Source organism: Eubalaena glacialis, chromosome 6 (genome assembly GCF_028564815.1).
Source record: "Eubalaena glacialis isolate mEubGla1 chromosome 6, mEubGla1.1.hap2.+ XY, whole genome shotgun sequence".
In the NCBI taxonomy this organism is placed as follows: domain Eukaryota; kingdom Metazoa; phylum Chordata; class Mammalia; order Artiodactyla; family Balaenidae; genus Eubalaena; species Eubalaena glacialis.
The window spans coordinates 82427095-82441224 of NC_083721.1; the positions used below are offsets into that span (position 1 = coordinate 82427095).

The window sequence follows — 14130 nt, forward strand, 5'->3', positions numbered from 1 at the left end:
TGCCTTCCTCTCATACCCCAGGGCACTAGCTCTAGGAGTCTGGCTCTGTCTGCTCTGAGCACATGATCCCATCCCACCACACCTGGGAAAGCCTGAGTCTCATCCCCACCTCCCCTCAGGAAGAGGCAGGGACAGGTCAGGGGTCATAGAATGAGAAGAAGGATGGAAAAGGAAGAAGGCAGAGAGGAGAAAAGGCAAAGAGAATCAGACAGGCCCTGTCCTCATGACTGGCAGTGTGAGAGATGGGACTCATTAACAGAAAGGCTCTGAGGTTGAAGTGCACGGGGCTGAGTCAGACCAGAGGGAGGAAGAAAGGGAACCAGTCCACTAGACCAACTGCATCGTCCCGGTTCCCACTCAACCCCCGAGTGTCTTTGTGGGATCCCTGCAGCCACATTGCAGTTCCGTGAGCTGGGTCATGTGAGGGAACCACCAGAGAATCACAGACTCTCAAGCATTTGATCAACACGTATTAATTGAGTATCTCATATATGTCAGGCTACTGTTCTAAGCACTGGGGGAGGTGTATCAGTGAGCCAACAGACAAAGATCCAGGCCCTCATGATGCTTTCATTCTAGTGCAAACACACACCCTGCAAACATAGTCAAGTATGTGTTAGATAGAGATGTGTGCTAGAGGGAAAATAAAGGAGGGAAAGGAAGTATTGGAGGGAGCTGCAGTTTTAGCTGGAGGAGCCAAGGAAGGTCTCCCTGAGGAGGGGACATCTGAACAGACACTTGAAGGAGGTGAAGGGAGTGAGTCACGGGGAAGCACCTTCCAAGCAGAGGGAACAGCAAGTGCAAAGGTGCTGAGGGATGCCCGGAATGTTAGCAGATTAACTAGGAGGCCAGAGTGGGTGGAACAGGATGACTGAACAGATGAGGTTGGAGTGAGTAATAGGAGATGAGATCAGAGAAGTAATGAGAAGGGACGGGGCGTTTGCAAAGCATTATCAAGCCTTACAGGTGATTGAAAGGGTTTTCTCTCTTTTACTCTGGAGAGGTAGAGAACCATTGGAGATTCTGAGCAGAGGAGTGACATGATTGACTTAGGTCCTAACAGGATCACTCTAGCTGCTGCGTTGAGTCTAGACTGTAGGGATGCAAGCAGGGATACCAGTTAGGAGGCTATTAAAATAAGCAAGACAAGAAATGATGGTAACTTGCACCAGGGTGGCAGCATTGCAGGTGGTAAGAAGTGGTTAAATTCTGGATCTATTTGGAAGGTAACACTGGTGGACTGAAGTGAGTCTCAAAATAGTTCTCTCTCTTTCAACTTCCCACCAAGAGCCCCTGGCAGTTGGATGCCCAGCCTCTTTGTGAACACTCCCAGTAATGGAGAGTTCACCCGGTACCTTAAAACAGCCGCTCCACCACTGGGGATGACTGTTAGAGAAGGCATCCCTCCCGCACACAAGGCATCGCTAGTCTGCCAGGGAAATTTTCAATCCAAAACCTGATTCTGCTCTTCTGTCCCCTCCCCCAACCCAGTGGTGAGGTCAAAATAGGCCAACCCTCAACTCTTCCCTCCCTCCATCCCTCAGCTTACTTCTGCTGACCAGTGGAGTACCTCACCCCCATTTCTTCTGCTGACTTAGGCTTACTCTGTAGCTGACCAGGGCAGCTGACCAGTGGAGTACCAGTTGTACACAGTAGGCCTTCAGGTACTTGAAGGTACTGTCACATCTTCCCAAAAATCTTCCCCAAGGTCATATTTCCTAATTTCTACACTGTTTCTCATAAGGAAGGTTTAAATCTCCACTTTGGTCAAGCTCTAGTTTGTCAATGCCATTCTTAAAATATGGCATAGAACTGAACCCACCCCTCCAGGACTCTTTAAGTATCCACATCAGGGAACTAGTTCTTCCTGACATCTGCCCACTCTGCTTCCTGAAAATGCCCACCTATTTACACAGCCCAAGATTGAGTCTAATTCTCCATTCCTGAATCACATCGTTTGCTCACATTGAATCTTGGACCCAACTAGTTTCACGAGCTCTTTTCCATTGGAACTTCTGCTGAGCCCTGTTCCCACCATTCTGCCCACTTCCTTACCCCCATCTACCACTTCATCTGCAGTTTTGCAATGGGTTATTTTCTACTTTAAATGAAATACAATTTTAAAAATCCCTGTTGGGTTTTAGCTTGCTGCTTATTTTGACCCAGCATTCTACCTGGTGAAAGTAACACCTTTAAACCTTGCTTCAGTTCTCCAACCTGTGTCCCCAAATCAACCTTACTATGAACATCTTAGATGGTGCCCAAGACATGAAAGTGCTTTCTCAGTCCAGTGTGTTTCAGTGGGACTCTCAGTGCACTGATTCATTAGCATCCAACAATTCTGTGAGGTTTTAGATGGAGCCTGGCCTTGGTACCAAACAAAAGGCTCACTCATTAGGCAAACATACCCTTCATGAATTTCCTGTTCCAAGAGTCCTGGTCCCAGGACTTGATACAAAGGAAACAAAGGAGATGCCAAAAGGAATCTGAATCATAGTGCCTGAGAAAGGACCAACACAGTGGCTCTACATCCAACTGAAACTGACCCCCAAGGGGTATAGATGAATCCCAAGTTGCTATAGCTGTGGGAATGAGGGGTGGGAAAAGAAGGAAGAAGTAAGTGCCTTGGTTTGTAAGTATTTGTAGGATCACAAAGAAGGAGGAAACGGGAGTGCTTTCTATGCTAAGTCAGAGCACAGAATAGGGGAAGGAAGGTGGGTCTAGGAGGAGGTCAGTGTTCAGTGAGCTTTCTGCATACCTCTGGCTTATCCACGGTCTGTGTTTCTTGTGAGCTTTGTGGTCAAGGCAGAAATAAAGAGCAAAAACAAATAGTGAGTGCTTGATGAAATGCCAGTATATTGTACCAGCTGCTTCTCACACTCTGCCCTGCCCATCTTCCCACGGGGTTTGATTTTGAGTCTTGCTCGTAAAAACACATCTTCAGTTGGCTTCTCTCCTTGATGTTTTCTAGGAGATGGATCGTATTGTCAACCAGATGCTACACATTGCCCAGTATCTCGAGTGGGATCCCACGGAGCTAAGACCTGTGAGTTTCCAAAAGCAAGGGGTGACTTTCCAGTGAGCTTCCAAGATGAGAGTGGGACTTGGAAACACATGTTTACGGTGCAGGCTGTCCCAGATCATCTTCTTAGAGGTGACTTCTCTGGGTCCTACACCTTGATCTCCCACTTCCCTGATAGGAAAGATTAGAGGCAGCAGGGGAAAGTGTAGACTAATTCAAATAATAATACCCCCTAACGCTTTCACCAAAGCTAAATTTTTATAACAGGAGCTCAGAGATCAGAGAATTTAGAGCTAGAAAGACTTTTAAAGATTTTTCTCAATCATTAGATAATATTAATAATAAGAATTACATTGGGGGCTCCTATGAGTCCGATATAATATTTAGCATTTTATATACATTTTCTCTAATCTTCACTACCATGCTGCGAACATAGCAATACTAGTTCCATTTTACAGATGAGCAAAGCAGAATCCAGAGAGTTGGGGTGGCTTGTCGAAGGCCACACAGGTCAGGGCAGAGCCAGGCCTGGACCCCTGTTCTCCTCACCCCCGTTTGCTCCCTCAATGCTCTACTCACTCCGAATCAGAGGGGAAAGGGGTAAAACCCAAGCCAGAAAACACAGAACAGAAGAGAAAGAAAAGGGCAGGGTGGGCGGGGCAGGGGCGGGGCAGAGAAGTCGAAGATGAAAGTGGACATTGGTTGCTCTATGGATTCCACAGATACTGAAGGAGATGTTACAAGGGATGGACTACGACGGGGATGGCTTGGTGTCTCTCCAGGAGTGGGTCCACGGAGGGATGACCACCATCCCATTGCTGGTCCTCCTGGGCATGGACGACTCTGTAAGTTGCAAGCTTGAGGTCAAAGACCTCTCACCTTTCAGAAGCATCAGGTTCCATGTGGAAGTTAATATCCTTGGCTTCTGCCCCAGACTTCCCAATGGACAGCCCGTATGCTGTAGGCCAGCCCAAAAGTTCTCTCTTTTTACCTATTAGTGCCTGAAATATTAATTCATTCATTTGACAGACGTTTACTAAATTATTACTAAATAAAGATACTGTTCTGAGGGCTACGAGGGAAAACAGATACAATATTCACCCACTGGAAACTTATGCTCAACCAGGCAAAGGGCAAAAAATATTCAGAGAAGAATTCCATCTTTTCCACAAATTAGGTTTAAAAATGCTAAGAGAGTTGGGGAAGGAAGGAAGGAAAGGAAGAAAGAAAGGAAAAAATACTGATTTGTTGTGAGGCAGAGGGCGTTCAATGATAATATCTTATTTAACAATCAGAACAACCGGATAAGGTAGATTTTTTTTTTTACCCATTTAAACAGATGGAAAACTGAGATTCTGAGTCCGGAGAAGAAAAAGAATAGCCAGCATTTATTTGTACTTGACTCCAAAGAACCTGCACTTTCAAACATCTCACACTTAGGAGTGAGACCAGTGGAAGAAACTTTGGAGGGTGTTTGCCCTGGCTCTGAAGGATGTATGGGATTTTGATATCCCATTCTTGAGATAAAGATAAAGACCTAGTATATTTGATCTGGCTCTCAAGGATGGGTATGATTTGGCTGGTAGAAGAGAGAGTTTGCAGCCAAGAGAATAGCTTGATCAAAGACCCACATGAAAGAAAGTTCAGGGTGTTTTAGAGAAACCTCCCAGTTTTGATCAGAGTAGGGAACACATGTAGAGGCTTAATGTGAAATCACTGGCATCTGAAAGTAGCTACCATACATGAGGTAGGGAAGATTAGAACTAAAAGTACAAATGGTGACATTAGCGTTTACCAGTACAGTCACACGGGTTGTAAGACAATACCTCTTCAAGATTATTGAAATGTCAAAAGAGAGGGACAGAACAGGAGGTTCATTTGGGTTAGCCTCTAGCCGATGTTGTTGCCTGTGCTGTGTGCATCTGACGGTTCTGCAATTCAGGACTAAAGCTGAGCCCTCATCTCCAACACTCAAAGACTAAGAATCCTGCAATTATCTCATAGCATGTCCAGCTCTTTCCAAGTGCTAAATAGAAATCAATGAACCAGGATCTCCTTTTTCCTTATAACCCTAGAAGGTCAGAGCTGGAAGAGAACTTGGTGCTCCCTGGTCTGTCCCCTTCATTTTTCATACCAAGGACCAGAGAGGTAAAGGCACTTGCCCATGGACACACACCTAGTTAGTACCAGAGGCCATCTTCCATATTCAGTAACAGCAGACTTCTCATGCAGTGATTTCTTACCAAGAACCTACTGTGTGCACGAACCCACATGAGCTAGGACCTGGGGGTGCTCACATAGGTTAGGTATACTTTCTACTATCGAGGCTCAACATTATAGCTGAATCAAAGTGGAAGTTCTGCTTGAGTGCTGTTCTAATGCACCTGTTTTTTCTCTGAAACATGGAAATAGAGATGGGACATTTTAATCACAAGGAACCAATTTCTAGTTCTGTTTCCTATTTTGGACTTGTTGAGTCCAAAGTGCCACCAACTCTTTGCTTGGAGGGGATCCACTGTTTTATGGCTGGAAGAGGGAGAGACATTATTTCTTCAACATTCTCCCCAGTGTCTCCCCCTTAATGCCAAATCAGCCTTGTATTAAGACCATACTTTACCTCAGGAATAATGCAAACAAAAAGCAAATGTGCATTTGGTCTTTATTAATTGAAATTTTATGCATTTATTTGAAAATAGGCACTAAATTATATGTTTTCACATTAATAGTTGGGGTTCTAGGGAAAGTGTTCCTCGATGTTTTAAAAGCCACCTTGATTGTTTGGCTTTTTTCAAAACCCACATGCGGCCACTGAAAAGTCTGGGGATCTCTGATTGGCATGTATGAGAAACAATCTGTCTCCCAAGGGAACTGCAGCCTCAACACGAAACCTGGCGTGCATAAGGAACGTTACTCCTACACCCTGCAGCCGCCAACGTGCAGAAATAAAGGAGCCACATGATGGTGCTATAACCCAACCAGAAATGTTACTTTATCCCAAGTCAGGGTCCCTTTGCTTCTTACCCTGTATCTATGAAAATAGCTGATGCTCCCTTTCTCAGATACTAATTGATTGTGCTGATAAAGGTATTTCAGGTCAAATGACCGTCCCTTGGGCTGCATGAAGAAGGAGCTGGGTCTGCTAAGAGTGCTGTAATTTCCCTTCTGTCCATGAAGGAAAACCCTGGTTTGTGGAGGTACAGGAGAGGCATGGAAGGAGCATGGGCTCCGAGGCCAGCAAGAGCCCCCATTGTGACTACGGGCTCAGCTTGGTCACTTATTATTTGTGTGGTCTTGGGCTATTTATATAACTTCTATGAGTCTCTGCTTCTTCATTTCTAGAACAGGTATAAATCTACCTCCTTACATGTAGGAAAACACTCTTTACTTATTTTTGTGTCCCCTACTGCCTAGCACGGAGTAGGAACTTAATAAATGTTTTCATTTACAATGTGTCGGGCACTGGATTAGGAGCTTCACTTATAGTATTTCACTTAGTTTTTACAAAAATCCCTTGAGGTCAATGTTTGTCAAAGGAATGAATGAATCGATATTTAAGTGGATCATTTAATCAGTTAGTGAACCCGTTTACTAAAGTAGAAGCCATTAGATAAAAAGGCTTTAATTCTGTAAGACTCAGGTTTTGGAAGAAGCAGGGTTTTGAGGTGGTAAGAAGAAAAGAACTTATCCTGGCCCCAGGAGGAGACCAGCATTTGAAAAAGCGTGTGGGCTCCTCTAGAGACCATTAGCAGAAGAGTTGAGCACAGGAATGGGTCTGGCCACCATGACCAACCCAAACCAGAGGGACGCAGAAGTAAGAAGTGGGTTTCAATCCAGCACGTTGGACTCCATGTACCTGACTCTCATTCCTTACCACCTTACAGTACTTTTTACTACCCTTAACAACAGCCCAAGAGTGTTACTCTTTTGATGGAGCCTATGACAAAAGGTCAAGGACACCATACGTGGAGGGATGCTCCTGAAGCCACAGTCTCCAGCAGGCCTGTGCTCCCAGGGGCTGGAAGGTGGGAGCTTTCGTGTCCAGGGAAGGTGTGTGATTATGTGAGGCTCGGCTTATCTAGTGGATAGAATGAATTTGCTTCCAAGCCAAGTCAGGGGGAAATGGCTTAACCCTCTTTCTGTCTCTGTCTCTTTGCTGTTTTATCTGTGCACAGAAAGGTGATGAGAGCAGTACATTGTTTTTACTAAGCGAATTTTTTCCTCATTATAAAACTAGTACCTCCTCACTGTAGAAAATTTGGAAAATACAGAAGAAGGTAGAAATTAGAGAATAAAATAAATCCATAGTGCTGCTAGCTATAGCTAACCTCTCTTAACAGTTTGGTGACTTTTCTTCCCGTACAACATATCATTGTATAAAACCGAGATCATAATAGATCATCAAATTTGCATTCTGCTTTTTTCCCTTAGAACTTAGTATCATGAGCACATTCCCAAACCATTCAATGTTCTTATAAATATCTTCTTGATGGCCACTTAACATTAAATCATACAGATGTACCACAAACCTTTTGGTCATTTTGAGGCCTTTAGGATATTTTCAGTTATTTTAAATAATGCTGGGTTAAACATCTGACAGAGCACAAAAATGCTCATCTATCTTTCAAAAATGATTTCTTTAGGATAGAATCCAAGAAAGGAAATTTATAAGTTGAAGATTGTAAACATTTAAAGGATAGATAGATGATAGATCGTTGATAGATAATAGATGATTAATAGATGATTGAGAGAAAGAAAGAAAGATTGTTCTGATTTCCACTTCCCCCCCCACACATACTCCACTCAGATGGCCCTAATTTTTAATATTTGCTTATTTTAGAAAATACACACACACAAAGAATTTTGTTTTGATTTGCATTTCTATTAAAATAATCTTTACAACAGTAAAATAAGTGAATAACTTGTTTTCCAAATATTAGAAGAGACTCTTTTTAGAAAGAGTGGGGCTGCCTGCATCTCATTCCCTTGCTGTCCCCGCAGGGCTCCAAGGGGGATGGGAGGCATGCCTGGACCATGAAGCATTTCAAGAAACCAACCTACTGCAACTTCTGCCATGTCATGCTGATGGGCGTTCGGAAGCAAGGCCTGTGCTGCATTTGTGAGTAAACTTCCTTCAAACCCCTTTTCCCAGGAACTGTCTTGCTCTATACATGATTGAGCCATTCCCAGAAAAGTTTAGGCATCTCTGCTTCCTAGCTTGAGGGACTTGCCATATTATTCCAACAGCAGAAAATAAAGCAAAACTTCCATGTCCTATTTTTGTTCTACCCAAGTCAAATGGACAAATATTATCCTATTGGAGTCTCATCATAGGCCCCTGACTGCCTAGAAAAAAAGTTATTAAGGTTCAAATGTAATTAAAAAGCATCTCATAATAATTTCAATTGAGTTTTGCTAGTGAATGTTTTGGTTGGTCAGAAGAACCTGTTGTTTTTTTTTTTAATTAATAAGCAACTATATTCATATATACAATAGAATTAAAATTATCCATTTGTTTCACTTTATAATCCATTTAGTAAAGTCAGATGGGAGAGGAGAAAAAAACACACATGGAAAAGGAAGGAGGGAGACTGGAAAGGAGGACAGAAGAAAGAGATGGAGGAGAAGGAAGAAAGAAGGGGTCATGTAGGAAAGAGGGTGGGTTTGCGGAGCAGGAGGAGAGGGCAGGGGCTGCAGCAAGAAGGCTTTGTAGGGCCCAGGGTGCGTGGGTGCAGAATCCTGCCCCCCACCTCAGGAGGCAGACAGCAAGCACTCAGCCTGAACCCTCCAGGGAATGGGGAGCTGCTGCTGCAGCGAGGGCCGTCGGGTACAGGGCTGGTCACCGAAATGTTTTATCTGCCATGCACACAGGAGCCAGGCAGCAGGCAACCTCAGCCACAAAAGTCATCGTAGCAGAGCTGGGCCCAGTGTCCACCAAGAGCAAGCGTCAGCAGGCAAAAGTAGGGGCCCACCTGTCTTTCCAGCACCCATTTCAAATCCAGCTCTCACCCACTTTTCATAGGCCAGCCTCATTCCTAGTACGTTCTAGGCCTGTTGGCACAGTCGTAAACAGTAACAACAACAGTCATTTGTGGAATAGCTATTCTGACCCGCATGCGTGGCGCTTTATACAAATTATGTAATACTGCAAAGAGAAAGCAATCTTCTTCCCATTTTGTAGAAAACCCTGAATTTCAGAGCAGTGAAGGAACTTACCCTAGATCGTGTGGGTAGTTACAAATGGCAGAGCCAGAGTTCAGGCCCCAGGCCTGCCTGTCTCCAGAGTTAGGAAGACCCCTGCCTTGCTATCCACTCCCCAACATCCTGACATTCAATACTGTGGCATTGGCATAGCCAGGATGACTCCTCACTCCCCTTAAGCGGAAAGCACCTTTCTGGGGATGTTTTCCTGCTGCATTCACCACCCGCGGTGGAAGGCAGTGTGGCAAGGTGGAGGGTGCAGGAGCATGTCTGGGAGATAATCATGGACTCTTCTCAGTGAACAACTGGAGACTTGAATTGCCATTAGGCAAGGCCAGCTCCATATGTCCCCTGCCCCTGACTGGCCACGCAGAGGGAGGCACGGGCCTCAGCTGGGGTGGGGGGCAGGGGGATGGCTGACCTTCCCTACATGGTCACTCACGGTCACTTTTCTTATTTTTATTTTCAGACTGTAAATACACTGTCCATGAACGCTGTGTATCCAAAAACATTCCTGGGTGTATCAAAACGAACTCAAAAACCAAAAGGGGCGGCGAGGTTGGTGATACCTATTGCCTTGTTCTCCTGCATGCTGTGTCCCAGGCAACATGTCCATCTCCACAGATTCCTGGGCAGGAAGGGGCTTTGGGAGCTTTATACAGTCCCTTCTCTGCCTTGAGGACCACCCTTAAACCATCTTGTTCATCCGTCAATCCATTTAGCATCTCCCTGGTGCCCACTGTGTGCCAGATCCTGTGCCAGGGGTTTGCAGGTTAAAAGGTGGTCCTCAGCCTGGAGGACTGTGCAGTCTAGTGGGAGGAGACAGGCATGTAAGCAAAGCGCAAAGTAGCGAGCTGTACAGTAGCGATAGGACTGTGTGGGACATACAGTTGAGGCACCAAGGGTGGCGGACAGGGAAGCTTTCACCAAAAAGATGGCATTTGAGTTGTGTCTTGAACCCAAATCAGCAGGATTTCATAAGGAATCAAGGAGGACAAGGCACCCCAGGCTGGAGAAGCCTCAAGTGTGAAGGCATGGAGACGCGGCTTATTCTCGGATCTGTACTTGGTTCCGTGTGACTGGGATAGAGGATGCTTAGAGGGAAGCGGTGGGAGATGTGCTGCAGAACTGGTGAGATCCAGGTCTCGTGAGGCCAGCTGAGGACTTGGGAAGGGGCTTCATGTGTAGCTAAGGGGCCGCTGAAGAGTTTTGGGTACGTGAGGAGATGTTTGGGTGTGCGAATTAGGTTAATTGCTCTGACCATGGTGCCAGAGAGAGATCAGATCAGAGGGGATGAAAAAAACTTTTGCAACAGTTCAGGCAAGAGTTAATGCTGCCCTAGGGCCTGACTGGGGTGGGGTCTGCACTCACCCACTATGCTCTGCTATGTCTGCAGTAGCACAGTGATGGCTGTGTCTGTGCTGAGTGAGTGTCCCCCAGCCATGCCGGTTGTTGAGTGTTTTGACTGTCCCACTGGCTAAGGTGGAAGACATAAAGGGAGAGTCTGAGAGATAATTTGGAAGGTCCTACCACCAGGACCTGGTGACAGTCATGTAGGGGATGAGAGAGGGAGAGAGGTTGGAAATGGCTACCAGGTTTCTAAGGTGGCCATTGGCTGGTACCATTCACTGAGTCTGGAAATAGACTCTTCTTCAAATTAGCAGGGGAAAGGCACTCCGAGTTCCTGCAGAGGGAAAACCCCATTGAGGAATCTGAGTCAGGAGATGGTTAGCAGGTGGGAGTGGTATCCAGCCCTCCCCAGTAGGACTCTGAGAGAGAAGGGCACCTCCAGGGACATGCATGCATGCCTGTGAGACACCGCATGGCCTCTTGTCTACTCCTTCCGTACCACGCCCATACACACACCGTTCCATGTCCATGCCTTTTACCAGGACATATGGTGCACCTCCTGGGCTCAGGCCCTAAGCCTGCACTCCTGCCATTGCCACACTTGGAACAGAGGGAGACCTCTGAGGGACCAGCAGGGCACATTCACGACCTTCTGAGTCTCCAGGGGCAACCTAAGTCTTCAACCATCTCTTCTGATCCTGGAAGAGGATGGAGAAGGCAACGTGGTATTGGGAGACTACCGTGGACTTGGAGTCAGGAGACCTGGCCATGAGTCCCTGCTTGGCCACTTACCAGCCTTGGAACCTAGGGCTAGTTACTTAACCTCTCTGCAGCCTCATATTTTTTCTCTGTAAAATGAAAATAATAATAATCTCAGAACAAATTCATTGCGACCATGTAGATAACAAACTGATTAGCAAACTGAGTTCTTTATACCCTCAGGGGTGAATGGCAGAAGGAGAAACTACAAAGTAAATGTGACACATCTTCTAGAGCAACAGTTTTACCGAAAATCTTTTGGAAGGAGGACACAGTAACTTAATTGATAAGTAATTTAAAACTTTCATCTAATACAAACATGGATGGTATCATGCAAATATTCCACGTGTTTTTAATATTGTGCTTGTAGTTGGCACTTCAGGCTATGTCCCACGTTCCCCCAGAGTCCATATCCACCTCTTCTGCTATTAGGGATACCCTGGTGAAAAATTTTTTGAGGAGTTCTATAGAATTCCCGGGGGACTTAACTGAGGGCTCAGACCCCCAGAATTTGGTGTCATGGGTCGCTTTGCACTTACTGTCACACACACACACACACATGCATTCCCACCTGCTTCCCAAGTTCCTGGGCTGCTTCAGGGGCATGTCCTGGCCAGGAGGCAGGTACAACCCGCTCTCCAGGAAACAGACGTGAAAGCCACTGGCTGATGACCCACACTAACCCTTTGGGCTTTCTCTCTAACTTCCTTCCTGAGTGCTTCTCAGCCTTGGCTGCATATGATAATCACTCAGGGTGCTTTAAAACATACTAATGACGGGTCTCATCCCCAGAGACTCTAATTTATTTTGTCTGGAGTGAGGGCTGGGCATTAGGACTTCTAGATGCTGCCCAGGTAGTCCTGAGGGGCTGCTAAGGCTGAGAGGCACCAGCCCATAGAAGACAGAGGGGGAAGGGATTCCCCATCAGGGGCACCCCCCAAGGGCCAGGACTGTGCCAGGAAGGCCCTTCCAAATGTGCTGTCTCATTGGATCCTCCCAGAAAACCCAGAGGTGGGGCATTTTATGCCAATTTCTGCAGATGAAGGACCTGAGACTCAGAGAGGTCCAGGAACTGGCCAAAGGTCACCCCGCTGCAAAGTGGAAGATCAATGACTCCAACCAGTTTTGTCTGTAGTCCAAGCCCTCCTGCGTTTCCCTGCACCCCGCTGCCTTCCAGAAAAGGGCACACACAAACACATCCCTTTGCAAAGAGTTCCGGTGACAGACAGATGAACTGCCAGACTAGACGCTCAGAGGCTTTTCTGCCGGAGGGGATGAACTGTTCAAAGAGCAGGCAAAGTGGCTTTCCATCTACCTCGATTAGCATGATAGAGGTTGGGTAGGGAGTGACCACACCAGTGCAATTCAGCAAAGCAGCCCGGCATCCAGAAGTGCATCTACTAAACAGGAACCAACCCTCTCTGGCCTCCCCACTCCCTGTGCTCCTCCCAGACCCTTCTCCTCAGGCCCAGGGCCCTGGGATGTGGTTCTGCAGCCTTCCCTGGTATCCTTCCCTTCCCTCCTGCAGGTGATGCAGCACGCGTGGGTGGAAGGGAACTCCTCTGTCAAGTGTGACCGGTGCCACAAAAGTATCAAGTGCTACCAGAGTGTCACCGCGCGGCACTGCCTGTGGTGCCAGATGACGGTGGGTTGGCGCCCAGGGCAGCCCTGCTGCTTTTCAGTGTGTTTTTTTGCTCAAAGCTGCAGCCAGGCAGCAGTGGACATCCTGCCAGAGGGCATGAGCAGAGCTATGTGGGCAAGGCTAGAGAGGGAGCCTAGAGCCCCTGTTCAGTGCCCTAAGTCTAACTTCCTCCAGGCAATCACCAAGATGCCCAGAGAGAGGGCACCCCCCAGGGCTGCTTAAAAAGAAGCTGACCAATCTACTCTCTTTGTGGCCAGGCAGCTGTGAACAGCAGGCTGGACCATTAACTTCTTTTGCCTGGGTGTCATCTGGGCCGGGGGCACTGACACAGTGGGAGAGGAATTAGATACTCAGTCACCTGCATCAGAGGAAGGCATACTCCTGACAGCAGCCCTACTGCCTGGACAAGAGGCCTGTGCCCACTGCCATCATCCATGACAAATGTCCACTTCCTCCTTGGACACCTGGAGCTGCCTGACCTGCCTTCCAAAGCAGACTCAGTGCCGTGTCTTGTCCCCTTGACTGGGTATCAGCCTCAAAAAGGATGTGTCAGACTGCAGAACTCTTAAAATGCAGAGGTCGAGTCATGGGGTTTACCTCCAGCCTCTCATGAGTTTGTTCAACAAGATCTCCTTCCTTCCCGTGTCTCAGAGCCTAGGGAGCAAATATCCCATGGGGGCTCTGGAATCCACATGGGGGTGCCATACGGACAGGCCACAGGCCTGCTCGGGACCGTTTTGCTCCAGCTGCCATGGGCAGCACTTGGTCTCCTTTCTCTGCCCACGGCAGACTTGGCACCCATAACCAAGCACACACACCCGTATACACTACACACCACACACACACACACTCTCTCTCTCTCTCTCTTTGCTATACTGTGAAAGCCAGCAGTGCATCAGGATTTAGGGGAGCACTAGACAACCTGCCTCCCTAGTAAATTTCTAAACCCTCATACTTGACATTTCCTTGATCACTTTCACTCACTCTCATCTTCATTTTTCCCTCCAGTTTCACCGCAAATGTGAATTGTCAGCTTTGTGTGACGGTGGGGAGCTCAGAGACCATATTTTGCTGCCCACGTCAATATACCCCATCACCCAGGTAAGTGCTGCCACCCCGATGGGGCTCCGGCTCCCCTGCAACCCCCGCTCATGTTTCA

The 14130-nt window shown here is 46.9% G+C and overlaps 1 protein-coding gene across 4 annotated transcripts in view; it reads left to right on the top strand.

Moving 5' to 3' along the window:
• Nucleotides 1-14130, top strand: part of DGKG (diacylglycerol kinase gamma) — a 162236-nt gene that overhangs the window by 43011 nt on the left and 105095 nt on the right. For 2 of the 4 annotated variants that reach the window (XM_061194375.1, XM_061194376.1), the window contains exons 7-12: nucleotides 2972-3046; nucleotides 3745-3867; nucleotides 8021-8138; nucleotides 9690-9778; nucleotides 12858-12974; nucleotides 13980-14072. In XM_061194375.1, the coding sequence (XP_061050358.1) occupies nucleotides 2972-3046; nucleotides 3745-3867; nucleotides 8021-8138; nucleotides 9690-9778; nucleotides 12858-12974; nucleotides 13980-14072 (615 nt within the window). The remainder of the gene's footprint in view (nucleotides 1-2971; nucleotides 3047-3744; nucleotides 3868-8020; nucleotides 8139-9689; nucleotides 9779-12857; nucleotides 12975-13979; nucleotides 14073-14130) is intronic. The other 2 variants (XM_061194377.1, XM_061194378.1) reach the window with 1 other exon arrangement.